The following is a 23,946-nucleotide window of genomic DNA, read 5'->3' on the forward strand; positions in this document are numbered from 1 at the left end:
GACAGATTGAGTGGGGGGAAAAACCATTTTCACACACGACATCTCTCCTTCTCACTATCACGCATTAGTTTAGCTTCCCCACCCGCCAAAGACCCGAAGGAGCTCTTTGCCTTCTTGAGTCATGTAGAAACGGGCAGCATGGAGGTCATGTCATTGATTGTGTTGGAAAGGGGAGAAATTGTGTTTTACAATGGTATTGACATTACAGTTGATCTGGAAGTATTACATTTTTGGGGGCGCTAAAATAAGGTCAATTGTACGGACCAAGGCGATGTACAAACGTGAGTGAGATTACATTAGTGTCTAGCTAAAGTTACTAGCTAGCTAACGTAAACTTGCGTAAACTCGTACATCGCCTTGGTCCGTACAATTGCCCGTATTTTAGCACCCAAAAACGTAATACTTCCAGATCAACTGTAATGTCAATACCATTGTAAAGCACAATTTCTCCCCTTTCCAACAGAATAAATGACATGACCTCCACGCTGCCCGTTTCTGCATGATTCAAGAAGGCAATGAGCCCTGTCTGGTCTTTTTAAAAATGGCGGGTGGGGAAGTGAAACTCAAATCAAATCAAATTTATTTATATAGCCCTTCGTACATCAGCTGATATCTCAAAGTGCTGTACAGAAACCCAGCCTAAAACCCCAAACAGCAAGCAATGAAAACTCCCTAGAAAGGCCAAAACCAAGGAAGAAACCTAGAGAGGAACCAGGCTATGTGGGGTGGCCAGTCCTCTTCTGGCTGTGCCGGGTGGAGATTATAACAGAACATGGCCAAGATGTTCAAATGTTCATAAATGACCAGCATGATCGAATAATAACAAGGCAGAACAGTTGAAACTGGAGCAGCAGCACAGTCAGGTGGACCGGGGACAGCAAGGAGTCATCATGTCAGGTAGTCCTGGGGCACGGTCCTAGGGCTCAGGTCCTCCGAGAGAGAGAGAGAAAGAAAGAGAGAATTAGAGAGAACATATGTGGGGTGGCCCGTCCTCTTCTGGCTGTGCCGGGTGGAGATTATAACAGAACATGGCCAAGATGTTCAAATGTTCATAAATGACCAGCATGGTCGAATAATAGTAAGGCAGAACAGTTGAAACTGGAGCAGCAGCATGGCCAGGTGGACTGGGGACAGCACTAATGCGTGATAGTGAGAAGGAGAGATGTCGTGTGGTAAAATGGCTTTTTTTCACTCGATCTGTCCAACTTATCACCTTATCGCCTCTAAAATGTCAATAAAACACTATAAAGACTTTATATAACGTGTCATCACATACCTATTTGAATCGGGTTTTTAGGGCGGTTAAAGTGATCTTAGAAGTAAACAGCGGCTTTGAGAATGATGATCGCATGCAATGATGACGCAAAAAATAACTAGGTACCCCCCCTACCCCCTGTCACTGTCCATTAAAAGCAGTATGACTCTGGATAGTTCCAACAACAACGATGTTCATTAAATGAATACTACGACCCCCCAAAAAAATATTACAACGTTGCCTTAAGAAATCTATAGAATATATGCAAGTAGTTTCGTACAGTTTTAATGAATATGCCACCTAGACTTGAAGATACATATTTTGACAATCAATGTGTTATTTGTGAACAGTGAGTATTTGTTTTTATTACTGGAAACCAAAAGGAGATTACAAACTGATTTAGATGACATCGAATGCCACATTTGTAAATATTATATTGTTCGTGACGGAGACAAGTTGAGGTCTGGATATTTGCCTGTGGTGTGGGAGAGAACACTTTAGAAACTATCACATAATCAAATGTGTCATTTTAGTATGTCGTTTGATATTTTCTATGTAAATATTTCAAAATCTCACATTTTGCACCTTGATTAGGCATAGATTGGCACACTTTGCTTAAACCTAGAATGTATTTGCAGTTAAAGAAAGTTCCATGCAAGTGTTTGTTGTGTTTTTTTTCTCACACTTTACTAGTGGATTTATTTACAATATAATAATATGAAGGCTAAATATGTACCTTTAGTGTGGAAAACCCCTTTGTCTCAGTTTCGATAAAAGTGTCTTCAGATGCAGAAATGCATGGATTGTAGGACGAGAGGGCAATATTTAACTCAAGACTGTGCCTTAAACACTTCACAACAAGAACGCTCTTGGTATTTCAAATGGAGCACTCTGTCCATATCCCATCACACCAAACAATGCTGTTACTCGGGTCACACAAAGCATCCACAATCATTCAAGACAACATGAATGTGGAACGCTATGGTACTTGCACAGTGCGCCACCTTTATCACGCGGCTTTGATAAATCACATCACATTTTTAGTGCAAGGATCCATCATAGTAAGTCAGAAGTATGGCAATAAAATCTGTCTGAATGTCATCCTATATTATTTTTATTATTTATTTATTGTTTTGTATTTGACCTTTGGAAAATTCACCCATTTATATCTTAGAGAGACTCACTTCTTAGTTATTTATTTTTCATGTATTTTTTATTTATACATTGATCATGTTTATATTTGACATTCCTTTATGATAAAATTAGATTAACATAAACTCATATTCTGCCTTTTTGATCTTGCATTGTTCTTCCCAAAAAATATGTTTTCCATGGAGAACAATATGGATGTAAAAGTAGTGCATATGCAGAGTAAATATCCATTCTTACCAATACTAACTGTGAATCTAGCACAGAATAATCCCTGTTCCATATGTCAAAGTACGTGTGACCTTTTTATAAACTTGTTTCCATAGCCACCGTTATGCTGCAGAGGTTTAGGGTAGGATCTGTAGAATGATTATGAATCAGGAATGAAAAATAGTTTACTTAGATGTAAATATACCAAAATAACTACCCATCTGCGGTACATGTATGATGTGGTCTATAGCTAAACAAATAGGGACAGTTAGAATATGTAAACGTAACTATGGGTATAATTTTAAGATAATTTTAAGACCATGGCTGTGGGAACCCATGTTTCACTGACCTTTTTTTTGTTGAGCGCGAAAGGTCCCTAAGCTTCTGCTCACGTGCGGATCATGTTCTGCGCACATGTTTCTTTACCTTACGCACACATTTGTGTGGTGTCTTTCCCTTCACATTCCGCACCGTCAATCGTGAATGATATATATATATTGTTTTTAGTTTTACCGGTGAAACGTCCATGCAGCATCTGTTTTGGCCACATGAGAGAAATATTCGGGTGCGGTTTTTGTTTCACAGTAACGTTATAATATGTCATTATATTCCGTTCTGTTAGTAGTCTACATATTATTGTGATCTTGCAGACATAACTTTATTAAATCAGCAGCATTCGCCAGAGTAGCCTGTTCTCTACTGGTAGAGGACAAGCAAATGCCAGAAGCGTCAAGACTTTTAATGCTCTGAAAAAAAGGTCAGTGGGAAGCCACTCCGTAATTTAACCACCATGGTGCCAATGAGACTGTCTGAGATATTGTGATGGTTAGGTCATCTGACCGCTGCTCTACCATTGGCGCAGGCGTGGCTCATTGAGGTTCCCATGGTTACTCTATGGTTGGCTCATTGAGGTTCCCATGGTTACTCTATGGTTGTCTTATTAAGGTTCTGTTTAGTTCATCTGACCACTGCTCTACCATTGGTGCAGGCGTGGCTCATTGAGGTTCCCATGGTTACTCTATGGTTGGCTCATTGAGGTTCCCATGGTTACTCTATGGTTGTCTTATTAAGGTTCTGTTTAGGTCATCTGACCACTGCTCTACCATTGGTGCAGGCGTGGCTCATTGAGGTTCCCATGGTTACTCTATGGTTGGCTCATTGAGGTTCCCATGGTTACTCTATGGTTGTCTTATTAAGGTTCTGTTTAGGTCATCTGACCACTGCTCTACCATTGGCGCAGGCTTGGCTCATATGGATTCACTTCAGGAACACGAACTAGAGCTGTTTTCAAGGAATGACTTTAAGGTTCTGCCTCGAAGAAAAGAGGTTGTGTTCCCCTGCTCAGACATTGCATGTGGTTAGCTGATACGTAAAAATACCTGTCCAGGCGTTGTAAGATCTGACATGCGGTCAGCAACGTCTGAACAGAGGAACACGACCAGAATCTTCACAGTCTCTGTTCAATGTACACCGAAATGCAGAAGAACGTTCAAAACACTAACTTTGTCTTGGATTGGCTATCAGTCAGATTTGGTTCAGTATCATTGTTATTTGATTGATTTATTTTTTGACCAAATATTTATCTCAAACAACTTTTTTCCCCTCTTGTTACTTTAAACTGTTGCACCCTTATTTATAGGATTTCACCCAAGATCAGTTGAGTTTTGTCACCACGCCATTAGGCATTTACAACAGCCACACAGGTCATGTGATCCACCCTGATCACCTGATGTAGAGGGATATGACTCTCTTTTCTCTTTTTACATAAAACATTTCACATCTGACAAAAAGCTTCCCTGTTGCTTGGCCACTGAACAGCTTTCCATAGCAGTGCATTACTGTAGAAGAGAAAGCAATAAACTTTAAACACAAATAATCATTGTTTCTGTGTGGTACCTTTGTCTACGACCCAGGTTCACAATACAGCGCTATGTATTTTCTCAATGTGAACTTTATTATTTTTTTTTTTACCCTTGATCAATATACAATATCATACTCATTGCCCTTAACATTGTATGATCTATAATATGAACATTCCAATAAATTGCAATTCACCATGTAATCATAAGTTTTCCACATCTCAGCTTATAAGAGCATAGGCTTCTTCAGATGCAAAGTTTAGAACTATTCAGACAGAAACGCAATGAATAGAGACGACTGGATTCCGTACTCCACATAACAGGGAATCAGGTCAGGTCTATGTAGTACATTTCTATCCGAATATTCTGTAAATTTCCTCTCTCCTGAATAAACTGCATATGTACGCGACATTTCTGTACGAAACACTTGTCCCTGACCCCTGGCTTTTCCAAGGGGGCATTTCGTGAAGCACAATTTAGCTTCATGAAATGTTAGCCAGCCACATTTCCTAAACATTCAAAAACAATTGTGTATTTTTCTAGTTCTTAATATCACATATAGTAACCTGGGAGTTACATCTGAAAGGGTCATTGAAGTTATCTGGCAAACGCATCGACTGCTTAGTGAAACAACCCAGGTTCCAACATAGCGATGCTGAACCCCTGCAGTTTGGTTCACTAGCTAAGGAGTTCCATGTTTCTTTTTGCTTCGCTACAGTATTATACACTGAACGTGGGTGACCTGACGCTGTGGATTTCTGAGCGCGAAAGAGAGTGACTTCCTCACCTCTCATCTTTTTATTTTTCCGTTATTTAACTAGGCAAGTCAGTTCAGAACAAGTTCTTATTTACAATGACGGCCTACCCCGGCCCTAACCCGGATGACGCTGGGCCAATTGTGCGCCGCCCTATGGGACTCCCAATCACGGCCGGTTGTGACACAGCCTGGGAACGAACCAGTGACGCCTCTAGCACCGCCTCTAATGCAGTCCCTTAGGCCACTCGAGACCCAAATACACAACCATCTGCACTGATCAGACTACACAGGATAGGTGAAAGCCTATCAGTAACATCTATTCCATGTTCACCTGTCTAGGTCTTTCACATCAGTGGAAAAGGGGACAAGAAGAGGATTTCACTAGACACTATTGAGATGTGCCCTACAAGTTGCCTAAGGGTTAACGAGGGAAACAGAACGTTCCATGAGTGCGAGCCTCGTATCATGTCGAGCGGCCCGAGTCACATGCCGATTTTTATCTATGATTCTGTGTGAGATCAGGCAGGCTGGGCAGCTGAACAGTGCTGTAGTATAACATGACTGTCGTGGGGGGGTCGGACACTCCTTTTACACAGACAGATGCAGCACTGACCTGGTCAAGCAATGAAATGTATATCCGACATGTTCAACTTGTGACGTCTTGCAAAGTGATAGGTTTCATAGCTAGCCGACTGGCTGTAAACTTCATCCAGTTTGCAACGTGTGGCAGGTGGAGAACTGTGTACTCTTATAACTGCTTGAGGAGACATTGTCTAGTGCGTCCGTGTCAACAAGTCTTAACTGCTGAACAGAACCGGTGAACATTAGCAAACTGTTTTGAGATGTACACACACGTATAGATTTACAATCCTACTGTACAGTTAGCAGAGAACAACATTTGGAGTCATACTGTAAAATTGCATATTAAGAAAATAAAGCCACGTTTACACCATCGATCTGTGTTTCAGGGAACGATAACTTTTAGATCATCAGACCCCCTTCATTTTACAGTTAAGAGTTAAGGTGCCCACAGCATACTGAGAGATTTGAGTGTCTCGCTCAGACATCTGTAAAAAAACAAACTTCTGACGACGTAGAGGTGAGCACACAAACCCATACATACAATAGAGTCCACAATGTACAATCCAAATAGATGACTCTTTTTCATAACGTCATGAGCGGCACTTTCCAACATGTTTGTTTATTTGGTAACATCGATGTTCAAGTATACACCATATATTGACTCTAAACCGTTTTTTTTCCCCAGCACATAAAAAAAGATGACCCGTTGTGTATATACGTTGAGCCAATTGAATGTCTTCAAGTTTAGCTGTCTGAAGACGGGAGGATAATCTAGATGTTTTTATGGACATTGAACAGGGTGGCGACAGGTATGTGTGTATTATCGTATTGCACAGAGCGATTGGTTTGGAATCTGGAATTGTTCTCATGGAATCAAACACCTTGTTACTATAGTAACTGAGGGCACGGGATGTCATGCGTTGTGTGTCGCGGTGTACTGATTCCCCCCCCGTCCCCGTCAGTCCACATACATAGGGGAGATAGGGGAGGCAGGGATCTGGTCCAGGATACGACACACGTAGCTGGCCACGTCCACAAACCGCTCCTCGTACATCAGGATGAACGGGTGTTTCTGGAGGAGACAAACATTTATCTCAGCCACATAGAAACTAGGTCAAGCGTTGCTGTTGCCCGCATAGCAGTCAATACACAGTGAAATCCACAAACTTACCAGGAGCTCCTTGTACTTGGGCCGTTTTGACTCATCCTTTGTGAGGCTGTAGAACAAGAGAAAAAGCAATTGGCAAGACAACAGAAAGAGCAATGTTGCCTTTTCACCATTCTACCAGGAGAGGGAGGAAGAAACCAATGGTGAATCCTCTAGGGTGAGAGTCTAATAGCAATGTCCACTGGAGGGAGTGGTAGACTGCTTTCACTAGAGGTGATACTCACCATAAATTGACAAAGTTGATGAACTTGGGGGAGAACTGTCTGTCCTCAGAGTTGCAGAGCTGCGGCGGCTCGCCCTTCACCACCTGGGTCAGCTGATCAAACACGCTATTCCACTTGGGGTACGGGAATCTGCCGGTGGCCAACTCATACTGAAGACACGCAGAAATGCAATTACTCATTGACTACCACCAACAAGGGTTTAGAAATAGTTAGATTGTGTATTTCTTAGTGTACAAATTGTTATCAATAACAGTGCAGCTAGGTTATAACATAGTAAACCTGTTTTTCCCCATTGGAGGCCATCAAATCAATGTATGAATTAACTGAATTAAATAACTACCAGGGTTATCCCCAAACTCCAGACGTCAGATCGGACGTCGTAGCCTTGTCTGGATGCACTGGGGTCGATCCTCTCCGGCTGAGCAACAGGAAAAGAACAAACACAACTTTTCCACGATATACTGGACAATTCAGGAACCGAATCCTAGTTTGACATTTTAGTGAGATTTTCGCAATTTTTTTTTTACAGACTTACTGCCATGTAGGGTCTGCAGCCTGCGTCTCTGGTCTTGGCTATAGAGTCCACCAGCTGACCGCTGATGCCAAAGTCACATAACTTGATGTTACCGTTACGGTCCATGAGAATGTTGGAAGGTTTGATGTCTGTAAGATCACAAACATACGGACGTTTTAGACTTCATGCACCACACACAGCTGGAATTTGCATAAATATGGCCAAAATTCTAAAAGATGTATCTGACAACTTACCTCTGTGAATTATTTTCAAGTTTTCTTTTAAGTGGTTCAGCGCTTTAACGGTCTGTACAGAAACAAACACATCTCATTACAATCTGTGACCAACAACTGCATGAATATAAATATGTTATAAACAGATTAGAGTCACAGTAAATAAAATAAAACCACTCACTGCTAATGTAATTTTGCCTAATATTTCCTCCGGAATGACGTCATCTAACGAACCATATACACATTTGTAGAATTTGTCGAATGAGGTAGACATTAGTTCCATACATATCCAACAGTCACCCTAAAGAGAAAGAAATGTCATTATTGATCACAAGTGTTCCACATTGTAACAAAACAACATGTCCTGCCACCACCCAGTCCAGAACCAAACATTTGAGAATTACTACTGCCCCAGAACTGAACCTGTCTAATTAGTTAATGTCGCATTTCACCTTTCTCACCTATAACTGGATGCTATATACAGAACTAACATGCACTGTATACACAAAAGTATGTGGACATCCCTTCAAATTAGTGGATTAGGCCATTTCAGCCACACCCGTTGCTGACAGATGTATAAAATCAAGCATAACAGCCATGCAAACTCCATAGACAAACATTGGCAGTAGAATGGCCCATACTGAAGAGCTCAGTGACTTTCAATGTGGCACCGTCATAGGATGCCACTTTTTCAGCAAGTCAGTTTGTCAAATTTCTGCCCTACTAGAGATGCCCCGGTCAACTGTAAGTGCTGTTATTGTAAAGTGGAAACATCTAGGAGCAACAACGGCTCAGCCGCAAAGTGGTAGGCCAACACAAGCTCACAGAATGGGACCGCCGAATGCTAAGGCACGTAAAAATCATCTGTCCTCGGTTGCAACACCCTCTACTGAGTTCCAAACTGCCTCTGGAAGCAATGTCAACACAACAACTATTCGTCGGGAGCTTCATGAAATGGGATTCCATGGCCGAGCAGCCACACACACACAAGTCTAAGATCACAATGCACAATGCCAAGCTTCACCATTTGGCAGCCCAACGGACGAATCTGGTTTGGCAGATGCCAGGAGAACCTTACCTGCCGAATGCATAGTGCACTGTAAAGATCGTGGAGGAGGAATAATGGTCTGGGGCAGTTCATGGTTCGGGCCCCTTAGTTCCAGTGAAGGGAAATCTTAACGCTACATCATATAATGACATTCTATGTGATTCTGCGCTTCCAACTTTGTGGCAACAATTTGAGGAAAGCCCTTTCCTGTTTCAGCATGACAATGCGCCCATGCACAAAAAGAGGTCCATACAGAAATGGTTTGTCAAGAATGGTGTGTAAAAATTTGACTGGCTTAATTAAACAGAGCGCTGACCCCACTAATGCCCTTGTGGCTGAATGGAAGCAAGTCCCCGCAGCAATGTTCCAACATCTAGTGGAAAGCCGTCCCAGAAGAGTGGAGGCTGTTATAGCAGCAAAGGGGGGGACCAACTCCATATTAATGACCATGATTTTGGAATGAGATGTTCGACAAGCAGGTGTCCACATACTTTTGGTCCATTAGTGTATAACATGTAACAATTAACGATTTTACTGAGTTACAGTTTGTATAAGGAAATCAATCAATTGAAATGTTTTATTTTTTTACCTTTATTTAACTTGGCAAGTCCGTTAAGAACAAATTCTTATTTTCAATGACAACCTGGGAACAGTGGGTTTAACTGCCTTGTTCAGGGACAGAACGACAGATTTTTACCTTGCCACCTCGGGGATTCAATCTTCCAACCGTTTGGTTACTAGTCCAACGCTCTAACCACTAGGCTACCTGCCGCCTGCAAATCAAATGATTAGGCCCTAATCTATGGCTTTCACGTGACTGGGCAGGGGTGGAGCCCCCATAGGCCCACCCACTGGGAAGCCAGGCCCGGCCAATCTAAATTAGTTTTCCCCCGCAAAAGAGCTTTATCATAGTCAGAAATACTCCTCAGTTTCATCAGATGTCCTGGTGGCTGGTCTCAGATGAGCCCGCAGGTGAAGAAACCAGATGTGGAGGTCCTGGGTTGGCATGGTTACACGTGGTCTGCGGTTGTGAGGCAGGTAGGACGTACTACCAAATTCTTCATAAACGACTTGATGCGGCTTATGGTAAGAAATGAACATTAAATTCTCAATGCCAACATTTCTGGTGGTCATTCCTGCAGTCAGCATGCCAATTGCACGCTCCCTCAAAACCTGAGACATCTGTGGCACTGTGTGACAAAACTGCGCATGTTACAGTGGTCTTTTGTTGTCCCCAGCACAAAGTGCACCTGTGCAGATCATGCAGTTTAACCAGCTCCTTCACATGCCACACCTGTCAGGTGGATGGATTATCTTGACAAAGGACAAAGGCTCACTAACAAGGATGTAAACAAATGTATGCACAAAATCGGAGCAAAATAAGATTTTGTGCGTATAGAACTTTTCTGTGAACTTTTATTTCAGCGCATGAAACATGGGACCAAGACTTTACATGTTGCGTTAATATTATTTTTTTTGTTCAGTAAAGAAACAGTCACTACTTCTAATATATAATATACAGTCATGTAGGTATTGAAACATGTACTGTAGATATATTAACCGATAACACAGTCTCACTTACACTCCACATTGCCCTCTCCCACCTGGACAAGAGGAACACCTGTGAATGTTGTTTATTGACTCAAGCTCAGCGTTCAACACCATAGTACACTCGAAGCTTGGGACTTAACACCTCCCTCTGCAACTGGATCCTGGACTTCCTGATGGGCCACCCCTAGGTGGTAAGGGTAGGTAACAACACATCTGCCATGCTGATCATCAACACAGGGGCCCCTCAGGGGTGTGTGCTCAGTCCTCTCCTGTACTCCCTGTTCACACATGACTGCATGACCAGGCACGACTCCAACACCATCATTAAGTTTGCTGACGACCTGACAGCGGTAGGACTGATCACTGACGACGATGAGACAACCTACAGGGAGGAGATCTGGCAGTGTGGTGTCAGGACTAGAGGTCGAACGATTCTGATTTTTCAACACCGATACCGATTATTGGAGGACCAAAAAGCCGATGCCGATTAATCGGCCGATTTAAATATATATATATTATTTTTTTTATTTTTATTTTTATGTATTTGTAATAATGACAATTACAACAATACTGAATGAACACTTATTTTAACTAAATATAATACATCAATAAAATCAATTTAGCCTCAAGTAAATAATGAAACATGTTCAATTTGGTTTAAATAATGCAAAAACAAAGTGTTTGGAGAAGAAAGTAAAAGTGCAATATGTGCTATGTAAGAAAGTTTCAGTTCCTTGCTCAGAACATGAGTCTTCAATATCCCAGGTAAGAAGTTTTAGGTTGTAGTAAATATAGGACTATTTCCCTCTATACCATTTGTATTTCATTAAAATGTGACTATTGGATGTTCTTATAGGCACTTTAGTATTGCCAGCTTCCATCCCTCTCCTCGCCGCTACCTGGGCTCGAACCAGGAACACATCGACAACGGCCACCCTCGAAGCAGCGTTACCCATGCAGAGCAAGGGGAACAACTACTCCAAGTCTCAGAGCGAGTGACGTTTGAAACGCTATTAGCGCGCACCCCACTAACTAGCTAGCCATTTTACATCGGTTACACCAGCCTAATCTCGGGAGTTGATAGGCTTGAAGTCATAAACAGCGCAATGCTTGAACCACAGCGAAGAGCTGCTGGCAAAACGCACAAAAGTTCTGTTTGAATGAATGCTTACGAGCCTGCTGGTGCCTACCAATCGCTCAGTCAGATGGTAGACTTAATTATAACATAATAACACACAGAAATACGAGCCTTAGGTCATTAATATGTTTGAATCCAGAAACTATCATTTTGAAAACAAACATTTATTCTTTCAGTGAAATACGGAACCGTTCCGTATCTTATCTAACGGATGGCATCCCTAAGTCTAAATATTGCTGTTACATTTCACAACCTTCAATGTTATGTCATAATTACATAAAATTCTGGCAAATTAGTTCACAATGAGCCAAGCGGCCCAAACTGTTGAATATACCCTGACTCCACGTGCAATGAACGCAAGAAAAGTGACACAATTTCACCTGGTTAACATTGCCTGCTAACCTGGATTTCTTTTAGCTAAATATGCAGGTTTAAAAATATATACTTCTGTGTATTTATTTTAAGAAAGGCATTGATGTTCATGGTTAGGTACACATTGGAGCAACGATACGCACCGCATTGATTATATGCAACGCAGGACACGCTAAATAAACTAGCAATATCATCAACCATGTGTAGTTAACTAGTGATTATGATTGATTGATTGTTTTTTTTATAAGATAAGTTTAATGCCAACTAGCAACTTACCTTGGCTTCTTCCTGCATTTGCGTAACATGCAGGCTCCTCGTGAGGCAGGTTGTTAGAGTGTTGGACTAGTTAACCGTAAGGTTGCAAGATTGAATCCCTGAGCTGACAAGGTAAAAACCGGTCGTTCTGCCCCTGAACAAGGCAGTTAACCCACTGTTCGTAGGCCGTCATTGAAAATAAGAATGTGTTCTTAACTGACTTGCCAAGTTAAATAAAGGTAAAATAAATACATTATAAATAGGCTAAATCGGGGGCGTCCAAAAATACAGATTTCCGATTGTTATGACAACTTGAAATCGGCCCTAATTAAATCGGCCATTCCGATTTTAATTTCCGATCGACCTCTAGCCAGGACATCAACCTTTCCCTCAAAGTCAGCAAGACAAAAGAGTTGAACGTGGACTACAGGAAACATGCACCCATTCACATTGATGGGGAGTGGAGCAGGTCGAGAGCTTCAAGTTAATCGGTCTCCACATCACTAAGGAATTAACACCAACACAGTCGTGAAGAAGACACAACAATGCCTCAGGAAGCAAAACAAATATTTGTCATGGGCCTTCAGATCCTCAAAAAGTACTACAGCTGCACCATTGAGAGAATCTTGAATGTCTGCATCACCACTTGGTACGGCAACTGTTCGGTGCTACAGAGGGTAGTGCGTACGAGCTCCCCGCCATCAAGGAGCTCTGTACCAGACATGTCAGAGGAAGGCCCTAAAAATTGACTCCAGCCACCCAAGTCATAGACTGTTCTCTCTGCTACCGCACAGCAAGCAGTACCGATGCACCAAGTCTGGAACCAATAGGACCAGCAACAGCTTCAAATAGCTACCCGGACTATCTGCATTGAACCCCCTTTGCACGAACTCTTTAGACTCATCACATACGCTGCTGCTAATCTATCGTGCCTAGTCACTTTATCCCTCCCTATATGTACTCATCTACTTCAATTACCTCGTACCCCTGCCCATCAACTCAGTACTGATAACCCATGTATATAGCCATGTTATTGTTGCTCATTGTGTATTTATTCCTTGTCTTATTAACAAGGGAAAGGACCCATCAGTAAGCATTAGTGTTAGTCCACACCTGTCGTTTACCAATCATGTGACAAATAAAATGTGATTTGAAAAGTCTCACCTCTCTGAAGAGAGCTCCGTAGAACTGAACGATGTAGAGACAGTCACTACTCCTCATCACCACGTCTAGATCCATCAGCAGCTGCTTCTGCTCCTTCTCATCCACCGTGGAGCGGATCCTCTGAAGGGGGGGACAGAGACGACAACAACAACAACAGGTGTTCAGCAGAAATAGAGGAAACGATTAACAGCTCAGAGATCAGTTTTATAGTCCTAGTCGTCACCCGATGAAGACCATTAAAAACCCTGTTGTATCTCTAGGTCTACCATCCACCAAGATCCAAGACAATATTTCACCAGGTCTCGTACTTATTATGCACCATCCTTGAGATGCACACATTTTTCTCCCCAGTGTCGTGATATCCAATTGTGATCCACTACAATCTTGCCTCAAAGCTGCAACTCCCCAACGGGATTGGGAGAGGTGAAAGTCGGTGTTATTCTTCCCCGAAACATGAACCGTGCTCCTTAACACCCGCCCGCTTAACCCGGATCAATCTGATTTACGAGGTGCGTAGACTACAGTATATCAATGTTAGTATTCAACTTGGAACATCTCAGTCAGTGAGGATGAGAGCAGCTGGTGTGGTCACCTTGACGGCCATGATCTGTCCACTGGGTTTGTGCTGCATCTGGTTGACGGAGCCGTAGGCCCCGCGGCCGATCTCCCCCAGGTCCCTCAGGTCCTCGGCCGTGAAGTCACAGGCATTCTCCGTAGAAATCTTCAGCTTCCCCGACGACTCGATACTGTGTGTCCTCATACGCTCTCTGTAGGGGGAGGGAGAGGAGGAAGAGCAGGGAGGGGATGAAGAAGAGAGGAAAGAGATGTGGGGAAGGATGAAGACGGGGTGAGAGAGGGATGAGGTGGAAAGAGGAATAGAGAGGAAAAAGAGGAAACAGAGAGAGAATGAAGAAGAGAGTGTTTTGGGGCGGAAGGGAGCATCATATGATGCACAAGGAAGTGATTTTTAACCCACCTCGTTCCTTTACAATCATAACGTCTTGGTTTCTTCCTCAATAGCAGACCACACTGAAGAAGAGACTGAAGATGCTAACTAATCATGCAGCCATTTTGCTGTATTCTCAGAGCCGTCTTAAACAGTATTCCTTCACACAGACAGTATACCCTACAGACCGTGTGAAGATGTTTCTCTTCAACAATAAAACCAAACAGAAATACATAACCTGTTAGAAAGCTAAGGACTATGCACCAATTTGTAAGTCGCTCTGGATAAGAGCGTCTGCTAAATGACTTAAATGTAAATGTAATGACTATCAGGTCTCTAAACGTGCATTTCTGATCCGCTCTCCACAGCACTTACATGTGTGGGTTCTGGAAGGAAGGGGCAGTTGAAGGTGAGGGGTTGAGGGGCAACCTGGTAGCTGGCTTCACTGAAGGGTTGGCGAAGTTCAGCTTCAGGGCTTTACGTTTACCTGGCAGAGAGACACAGAGGGAAACAGTTTGTACACAACATATGCTGGTTAGGGAATAAGGGAAACCGGGTAATGCTACATTGGCTAATGGGACATATAGTTATGATTCTATGGGGATGGAACCGAATAGGATATAAGAGCATGGAATAAGTAGATTTCACAATATGAAATAGTTTTCAGGACTGTATCATAAAGTGAGACCAATAACCATGTTTCCATCAACAGTTTTCACAAGAGTAAACTTTAAAGTATTTTTTTTAATCATGAGAGATGGGATGGAAACAGGAAGTTTCGGGTATAATTTAATACATTTGTTCGTTTGACATGGTGGGATTATTTTGTGTCGGTAAAATTTGTTATGTAAGAAATGGCGAAGGAAACTCCTTAATGCACAAATATTGATATAAACACCATCATATCAAAGTAAACTTGGAATCACGTGATGATATGATGTGGTCCTCCCACTACGACTCAGGTAACCATGCAGTTTATTAGGCTTCAGATGAACTAACTTATGAACTGCACAGGGTGATGAAAGCGCACGGTGATCTTGATGCTCCAATAAATATTGAGGGTTTAATTCTGGTGACATTATTATCAACGCTTGAGTTCCTTTTGACAGTCTTATCCATAATAATCTCAGTATGTAGACTAGCCTACGCACACGTGCCAACACCATTTGCTATTTAACGTAACAGTTTGTGACAAAACTATTGGTAGAATTGAAAAAGTGTTGGGAAACATTTATTCAGTACACGAAAACTCACGCACTGATTTCTTTTCTGCAACAAGTTCCCACCACTAGTGGGAAAATTCACATTTTCTTTATGCGGATTTTAGAATATTCACATGAAAATCTCTCACTAACTTGATGGAAACCTAGCTATTGAGAACCATTTCAATAAAAACTAGTAAGCCACAAACTCCACTAAGTCATGTAACCAGAAGTCTCTGACAAAGTTGAGTTTCAGTGCAAATTAAGTTGAATTTCAGTACATTAAAGTACCAGTGATGTTTCAGGAGACTGGAAATAATTATTATAGCTACAGATCATTCGTAAAGTATTCAGACCCGTTGACATTTTCCACATTCTGTTAGTTTACGGCCTTGTTCTAAAACGGATTAAAAATGTAATTTTCCTCATCAATCGACAAACAATACCATAATGACAAAGCAAAAACAGTTTAGACATTTTTGCAAATGTATTAAGTTTATATTAAAAAAACAAACACACATTTACATAAGTATTCAGACCCTTTACTCTGTACTTTGTTGAAGAAACTTTGGCAGCGATTACAGCCGAGTCTTCTTGGGTATGACACTACAAGCTTGGCACACCTGTATTTGGGGAGTTTCTCCCATTCGTCTCTGCAGATCCTCTCAAGATCTGTCAGGTTGGATGGGGAGCATAGCTATTTTTAGGTCTCTCCAGAGATGTTAGAGCGGGTTCAAGTCCGGGCTCTGGCTGGGCCACTCAAGGACATTTGGAGACTTGTCTCGAAGCTACTCCAGTGTTGTCTTGGCTGTGTGCTTAGGGTCATTGTCCTGTTGGAAGGGGAACCTTCGCCCCAGTCTGAGGTCCTGAGCGCTCTGGAGCAGGTTTTCATCAAGGATCTCTGTACTTTCTCTCGACCCTGATTTATTCTCCCAGTCCCTGCCACTGAAAAACATCCCCACAGCATAATGCTGCCACCACCATGCTTCACAATAGGGATAGTGCCAGGTTTCCTCCAGATGTGGCGCTTGGCATTCAGGCCAAAGAGTTCAATCTTGGTTTCATCAGACCAGAGAATCTTGTTCTTCCCCTGGGTGGCCAGCTCAAGGAAGAGTCTTGGTGGTTCCAAAATTCTTCCATTTAAGAATGATGGAGGCCACTGTGTTCTTGGGGACCTTCAATGCTGCATACATTTTTTGGTACCCGTCGCCAGATCTGTGCCTTAACACAATCCTGTCTCGGAGCTCTACGGGCAATTCCTTCGACCTTATGGCTTGGTTTTTGCTCTGACATGCACTGTCAACTGTGGGACCTTATATAAACAGGTGTGTGCCTTTCCAAATCGTGTCCAATCAATTGAATTTACCACAGGTGTACTCCAAGTAGGGTTAGGGGTTAGGGTTAACTGCCTAGGAACGGTGGGTTAACTGCCTAGGAACGGTGGGTTAACTGCCTTGTTCAGGGGCAGAACGACAGATGTGTACCTTGTCAGCTCGGGGATTCGATCTTGCAACCTTTCTCGTTACTAGTCCAACGCTCTAACTACCTTCCGCCCCACAATATCAACTATTCCGCACTAGCATAGTAGATATCTGTTGACTCTTTAAGAAGTGCTCCATTTGACTATCATGGTCTTGTATCAGGGTTATATGTCACATAATAACTGTTAAATACTCCACTAGATGATAATGTTGAGGATGAGATGGGAAAGTGTCGAGGTCTTATTGGACAGTGAACAGTGGCCTACAGGGCCAAAACAGAGGTGCAGTACTAGTTGTCCCTTTAACCATATACCCGGGTGGAAATAGGTCCGCGTGAAAAAATAAAGGAGAGAGCAACACACTCTAGGAGCTCAGATAAAGTAATTTAATAACCAACGTTTGGACAGACAAACTGTCTTCATCGGGGTATAATGACAAACACTGAGAGTCACTAGTTTATATAGGACACACACAGGTGTCTGTAATCATGGCCGGGTGTGGCTTGATATCATTGGTTAATTTAACGGTATAGCCATATTTCTGTCGAAATCAGATTGTTTTTTGCTCATTATTTTGATTCGACAGAATTGGCAGTAGGGCTGACTGTTTTTCAAGGGAAGCGGGTGACAACTATCAGCCCTCAACAAACTGTTACGATCAGTAGGTTTCCTGTAAAGATCAGTGTATAGAACATTATCCTCACACAAAATCAGACGATCAAGGAAACCGATTTGACGTGTGTCAGATTGCATAGTAAATCTCCGATGCTCAGAATAAGAGATAAGAAAAGCATGGAATGCCTGGAGTTGTTTTGCAGTACCCCAACTAGTGGTCCCTTTGACCATTATGCCCAGGTGAAAATGGGTCATCACCCAAACCAACGCTCCACCATGGATTAGATGAGTTAATATAGAACAGTGGACAGACAGCCCACTAGCAGATAATCACACAGACTGCATCTCAATAGTCTAGAGTGGCTTCCACTCCTTGTCTCCTCTCCTTTGCGGCTCTGACAACACATACTAAGTTAAATTCTCTAGGGTAGGGGGCAGCATTTGGAATTTTGGATGAAAAGCATGCATAAATTAAACTGCCGTCTACTCAGGCCCAGAAGATAGAATATCACAGAGCTCTTTCATGCACGCGACCGAGAGAGTGCCTTTCTTGTTTACCTTTTATATTGACGACGTTATTGTCCGGTTTAAATATTATCGATTATTTAGACTAAAAACAACCTGAGGATTGAATATAAACATCGTTTGACATGTTTCTATGAACTTTACGGATACAATTTGGATTTTTTTGTCTGCCTGTTGTGACTGCGTTTGAGCCTGTGGATTACTGAAGAAAACGTGCAAAAAAAAATGGAGGTTTTCGGATATAAAGAGAGACTTTATTGAACAAAAGGAACATTTATTGAATAAATTGTCTTCTGAGTGCAAACATATGAAGATCATCACAGTTAAGTGATTAATTTTATCTCTATTTCTGACCTGGTTACTCTTTGTAATGATTTGTCTGCTGGGCTATGTTCTCAAATTGTTTTAAGGTATGCTTTCGCCGTAAAGCATTTTAGAAATCTGACACCGTGGTTGGATTCACAAGAAGTTCATCTTTAAACCTATGTAAACTAGTTCTGTATTTGTATTTCTGTATTTGAATTTGGCGCTCTGCATTCTCACTGGATGTTGGCCAGGTGGGACGCTAGCCCACATACCCTAGAGAGGTTAAAGAGATACGGTCGATACCAACCAAATATCTGCTTTTACCTTTCACTCAATGCAGATGGATGAAAGCAGACAGGGAGAGGAAGCCACTTCCAAATATTGAGATGCACCCACAGAGAGAGAGAGGGTTGATGTGCTACGAAAGTGTGTTAGTGGGTATAATTTGTGAAACGTTCCAACAGGAATCTGTTCCCAAAACTTCGTAAATAACAAGGTTGTATAGCGGCAGAATTAAATCCCGGGAAGGGAGTGGGCTAATTCATAAAGTTAAATCACCACGTTAATTCCTGAAAAATGTCTGTCCTCAATCTGGTAGCCTGTGGACAAATATTAAGAATAAGCTACGTGGTGAGTTGATGGCTATTCGGCAGCTAGTTAGCTAGGTGAATTGATCAGGCAATTTTGTATGCGTCGTTTATTGGCAACCTTGTACTTTACAAAGTTTTTGTAACAGATTCCTGTTGGAATGTTCCACAAATTATACCCACCATATCTGAAACCCTAAAAGGAGAGAGAGAGAGAGGGAGAGGGGAGATATCCTCCTGTTGTCTGGTCATTATATAACCTGGATGGAAGTCATCAATGCACTATGACTGTGCAACCCTGGCTTTCAAGGGCAAGTGAGAGCTGGTTATGTTATTTATGCTACCCTACACATATTTGGCTGATTTTGGGCCTCATGTATACAATAATTTATTTTCAGTAGCTATGGAATGGTGGCAAACATCTAACATGGAACCCATACTAATTCATGAAAACACAACGTAATACAGAATGAGGAAATCAAACACGAAAGAGAAATGGGGAGCAGAAAACAATGGTGAATCATATTCCATCACATGAACCAAGTAATATTCTACTGAAATCCTATAAATAAAAATAAATAGTACCTGTTTCGTTTTGACACCTCCAGCACGTGTTGCTTTCTGAAATATTTAAAAAATAAAAGAGTTGAACCTGGACAATTCCCGACAGACACACACGAAGTACATAGTAGATAGCTACATAATACGATGTCACTCAAAATATAGCACTGACAGTTAACATTTCAATGACAATTATGTCCCATAGTTTAAAAAGGTCAAATATATATTAGAAAACAAAGTAATTGAATCGTTATTATCTACAAATAGTGTAATTAATTGAGTAACAATACAGTAATAAATACGTAGGTTTCTCAATCTGGTAGTAGGCCTTGGGTTGAGTTGTGCATGAAGCAGCTAACATCGGTTGATGTAAACTCAATTGCAGTGGAACGTCTGTAACTGCAACGCAACACTTTTCAGTTGGTGCGTTTACATATCAGCGGTTGTAACATAGTTACAGTACACCTCGCAGAAAAACACAATGTTGCAACAAATTGCCGAAGCGCTACATTTAGCACAATATATAGTTAGTTAGCTGCACTGCATCTCTGCTATGTAGCTTAGCCTCGGGGCAATGGTAGTTAGGTTAGCCAAGTCATGTTTTTCAACAGCTAACGTTTAATAGCTCTGGTCAACTTGAAAATAGACATTTAGGGCATCTGGTCTAACCTTGCATGCTGCTGACGGTGGTCATGTGTTGTGTTTGCGGGTGATGGTGGTGCGAGGTGGATCCTGCAATGTTGCTGTTTCCGCTGGAGGTTGTTGAGTTGCTGCTGGAACTGGGAGTCGCCATTGTTGTGTTCGATTCCAGCAGCACCGAGGCTGCGATGCAGGCAGAGCAAACTTCTCCCTCTCTCTCTCTCTCTCTCCACACGGGACACTGCGCCAGCGAACGCAGCACGGGATAGACGGCCACGTCTATGGACGTCCCGGGCTCAGTCACGGAAGTCTGTGCGTAACAAGTTACGCCAGAAAGGGTAGGGGTTTCCATTGGGCTGGTATGGGACGCCAAGCTTTAACTTTGGGCACCGCACGTACTGTGGAGGCTACTGGAGCAACCATTTTTGACGGTTCTAGTTGATATGGCTAGAGGGAAGGCTATGTACATAAATACTTCATTGAATGGGGGTAATGGAGACGTAATGTTGGCCCAGCAGTAGAGAGGGTTGTAAAGTAGGCCATTGCGTGAGCAGAGGCGGACTGGCCATCTGGCATTTCGGGGCAAATGTCAGATGGGCTGGCCCATTTGTAGCACCTAGGGCCAGTCTAACAATTTGTTGTTGTTGTTGCAGGGTCGCCGAGTGGTTAGAGCGTTGGACTAGTAACTGAAAGGCTGCAAGTTCAAATCCCCGAGCTGACAAGGTACAAATCTGTCATTGTGCCCCTGAACAGGCAGTTAAACCCACTGTTCCTAGGCCGTCATTGAAAATAAGAATTTGTTCTTAACTGACTTGCCAAGTAAAATAAAGGTTAAAAAAAAAAAAATCAGATGTTATTGCGAGTATAGCGAAATGCTTGTGCTTCTTTAAAAATAAAATATATATTTTTTACCTTTATTTAACCAGGTAGGCTAGTTGAGAACTGTAACGGCGTTCGTCTGTAGAAAGAGAGTCGGACCAAAATGCGGCGTGGTGGTTACTCATGTTCTTTAATGATAATATGAACGATACAAGAAATAACTTAATATACAAAAACAACAAACGAAACGCGAAAACCTATTACAGCCTATCTGGTGAACACTACACAGAGACAGGAACAATCACCCACGAAAACACTGACAGAATATGGCTGCCTAAATATGGTTCCCAATCAGAGACAACGAAAAATCACCTGACTCTGATTGAGAACCGCCTCAGGCAGCCATAGACTAATTAGACACCCCACAAAACCCCAAGACAAAAAATACACCACAATAACCCATGTCACACCCTGGCCTGTCCAAATAGATAAAGAAAACACAAAATACTAAGACCAAGGCGTGACAAGAACAAGTTCTCATTTACAACTGCGACCTGGCCAAGATAAAGCGACACAAACAACAACACAGAGTTACACATGGAATAAAGAAACATAGAGTCAATAATACAGTAGAACAAATGAAAACAAAAGGTCTATCTATATACAGTGAGTGCAAATGAGGTAAGATAATGGAGTTAATAAGGCAATACATAGGCCATGGTGGTGAAGTAATTACAATATAGCAATTAAACACTGGAATGGTAGATGTGCAGAAGATGAATGTGCAAGTAGAGATACTGGGGTGCAAAGAAGCAAGATAAATAAATACTGTATGCCGATGAGGTAGGTAGATAAATGGCTGTTTGCTAGCTCTCACAGTGCAGTAATATCTAACAAGTGATATCTAACAGTTTCACAACATTTTTTTATTAAAAAATATATATATTATTATATATTATTATTATTATTTATTTCACCTTTATTTAACCAGGTAGGCCCGTTGAGAACAAGTTCTCATTTACAACTACGACCTGGCCAAGATATAGCAAAGCAGTACGACAAAAACAACAACACAGAGTTACACATGGAATAAACAAACGTACAGTCAATAACACAATAGAAAAATCTATGCACAGTGTGTGCAAATGTAGAGAGGTGAAATAAATACAATTTAGCATTAACACTGGAGTGATAGATGTGCAGATGATGATGTGCAAGTAGAGATACTGGGGTGCAAAACAGCAAGAGGATAAGTAACAATATGGGGAGTAGGTAGTTTTGTGTGCTATTTACAGATTGGCTGTGTACAGGTACAGTGTTCGGTAAGCTGCTCTGACAGCTGATGCTTAAAGTTAGAGAGGGAGATATAAGACTCCAGCTTCAGTGATTTTTGCAATTCGTTCCAGTCATTGGCAGCAGAGAAATGAAAGAAAGGCGGCCAAAGGAAGTGTTGGCTTTGGGGATGACCAGTGAAATATACCTGCTGGAGAGCGTGCTAATGTGAGTTTGGAAGGAGAGTTTACAGTCTAACCAGACACCTAGGTATTTGTAGTTGTACACGTATTCTAAGTCAGAACCGTCCAGAGTAGTGATGCTAGCCGGGCGGGAGGGTGAGGGCAGCAATCGGTTGAAGAGCATGCACTTAGTTTTACTAGCATTTAAAAGCAGTTGGCACAGAAGGAGTGTTGTATGGCATTGAAGCTCGTTTGGAGGTTTGTTAGCACAGTGTCCAAAGAAGGGCCAGATATATACAGAATGGTGCCGTCTTCATAGAGGAAAATAACAGTAGAGAGTAGCGAGGCTATATACAGTAGTGAGGCTATATACAGTAGCGAGGCTATATACAGTAGCGAGGCTATATACAGTAGTGAGGCTATATACAGTAGCGAGGCTATAGACAGTAGCGAGGCTATATACAGTAGCGAGGCTATATACAGTAGTGAGGCTATATACAGTAGCGAGGCTATATACAGTAGCGAGGCTATATACAGTAGCGAGGCTATATACAGTAGTGAAGCTATATACAGTAGTGAGGCTATATACAATAGCGAGGCTATATACAGTAGCGAGGCTATATACAGTAGCGAGGCTATATAGAGTAGTGAGGCTACATGCAGACGGTTAGTCGGGCTGAGATGGGTGATGCAATATTTACACACAATTAAAGTGACTAAGATACCGTAGAGTACAGAGATACCGTAGAGTATAGAGTACAGTTTATACATATGAGATGGGTGATGCAATATGTAAACACAATTTAAAAGTGAGTAAGATAACATAGAATAGTGTAGAGTGCAGTTTATACATATGAGATGAGTAATGGGAGGTGTTTAGTCCCAGGGTCCTTAGCTTAGTGATGAGCTTTGAGGGCACTATAATGTTGAATGCTGAGCTGTAGTCCGTGAATAGTATTCTCACATAGGTGTTCCTTTTGTCCAGGTGTGAAAGGGCAGTGTGGAGTGCAATAGAGATTGCATCATCTGTGGATCTGTTGGGGCAGTATGCAAATTGGAGTGTGTCTAGGGTGTCAGGTAAGGTGTAGGTGATATTATCCTCAAATAGCCTTTTAAAGCACTTCACGATGACAGAAGTGAGTCCTATGGGGCAATATTCATTTAGTTCAGTTAGCTTTGCTTTCTTGGCTACAGGAACAATGGTGGACATCTTGAATCAAGTGGGGACAGCAGATTGGGATAGGGAGAGAATGAGTATGTCCGTAAACACTCCAGCCAGCTGTTCTGCGTATGCTCTGAGGACCCGGCTAGGGATGCCGTCTGGGCCAGCAGC

General features: G+C 42.0%; 1 protein-coding gene across 2 annotated transcripts; it reads right to left on the reverse strand.

Annotated features, from left to right (window-relative positions):
• Positions 1-20,781, reverse strand: LOC118368781 (dual specificity mitogen-activated protein kinase kinase 4-like). Of its 2 annotated transcripts, XM_035753202.2 has the most exons (13): positions 20,371-20,781; positions 19,726-19,761; positions 14,801-14,912; positions 14,072-14,246; positions 13,480-13,599; positions 8,133-8,252; positions 7,973-8,024; positions 7,740-7,867; positions 7,545-7,622; positions 7,205-7,353; positions 6,984-7,029; positions 6,784-6,884; positions 1-930 (listed from the first exon to the last, which is right to left on the reverse strand). In XM_035753202.2, exons 1-13 carry the CDS (start codon positions 20,690-20,692, stop codon positions 924-926), a joined length of 1,446 nt encoding a protein of 481 aa, XP_035609095.1. In that variant the 5' UTR covers positions 20,693-20,781; the 3' UTR covers positions 1-923. The 2 variants fall into 2 exon arrangements, with proteins under 2 accessions (XP_035609095.1, XP_035609086.1); XM_035753193.2 differs by lacking the exon at positions 1-930 and having other exon boundaries at positions 6,406-6,884; positions 20,371-20,778.
• Positions 20,782-23,946: the final 3,165 nt, after the last annotated feature.

This window comes from Oncorhynchus keta, chromosome 3 (genome assembly GCF_023373465.1).
Source record: "Oncorhynchus keta strain PuntledgeMale-10-30-2019 chromosome 3, Oket_V2, whole genome shotgun sequence".
NCBI lineage: Eukaryota > Metazoa > Chordata > Actinopteri > Salmoniformes > Salmonidae > Oncorhynchus > Oncorhynchus keta.

What these genes read in the sequence shown, in the direction of transcription:
- LOC118368781 (XM_035753193.2), bottom strand. Translation starts at nt 20,692, where the DNA reads ATGGAAACCCCTACCCTTTCTGGCGTAACTTGTTACGCACAGACTTCC. An exon ending in TAGGCAAAATTACATTAGCA is followed by an intron (nt 8,025 to 8,132) that starts GTGAGTGGTTTT and finishes GTTTCTGTACAG; the next exon opens with ACCGTTAAAGCGCTGAACCA. An exon ending in GCTGCAGACCCTACATGGCA is followed by an intron (nt 7,623 to 7,739) that starts GTAAGTCTGTAA and finishes CCTGTTGCTCAG; the next exon opens with CCGGAGAGGATCGACCCCAG.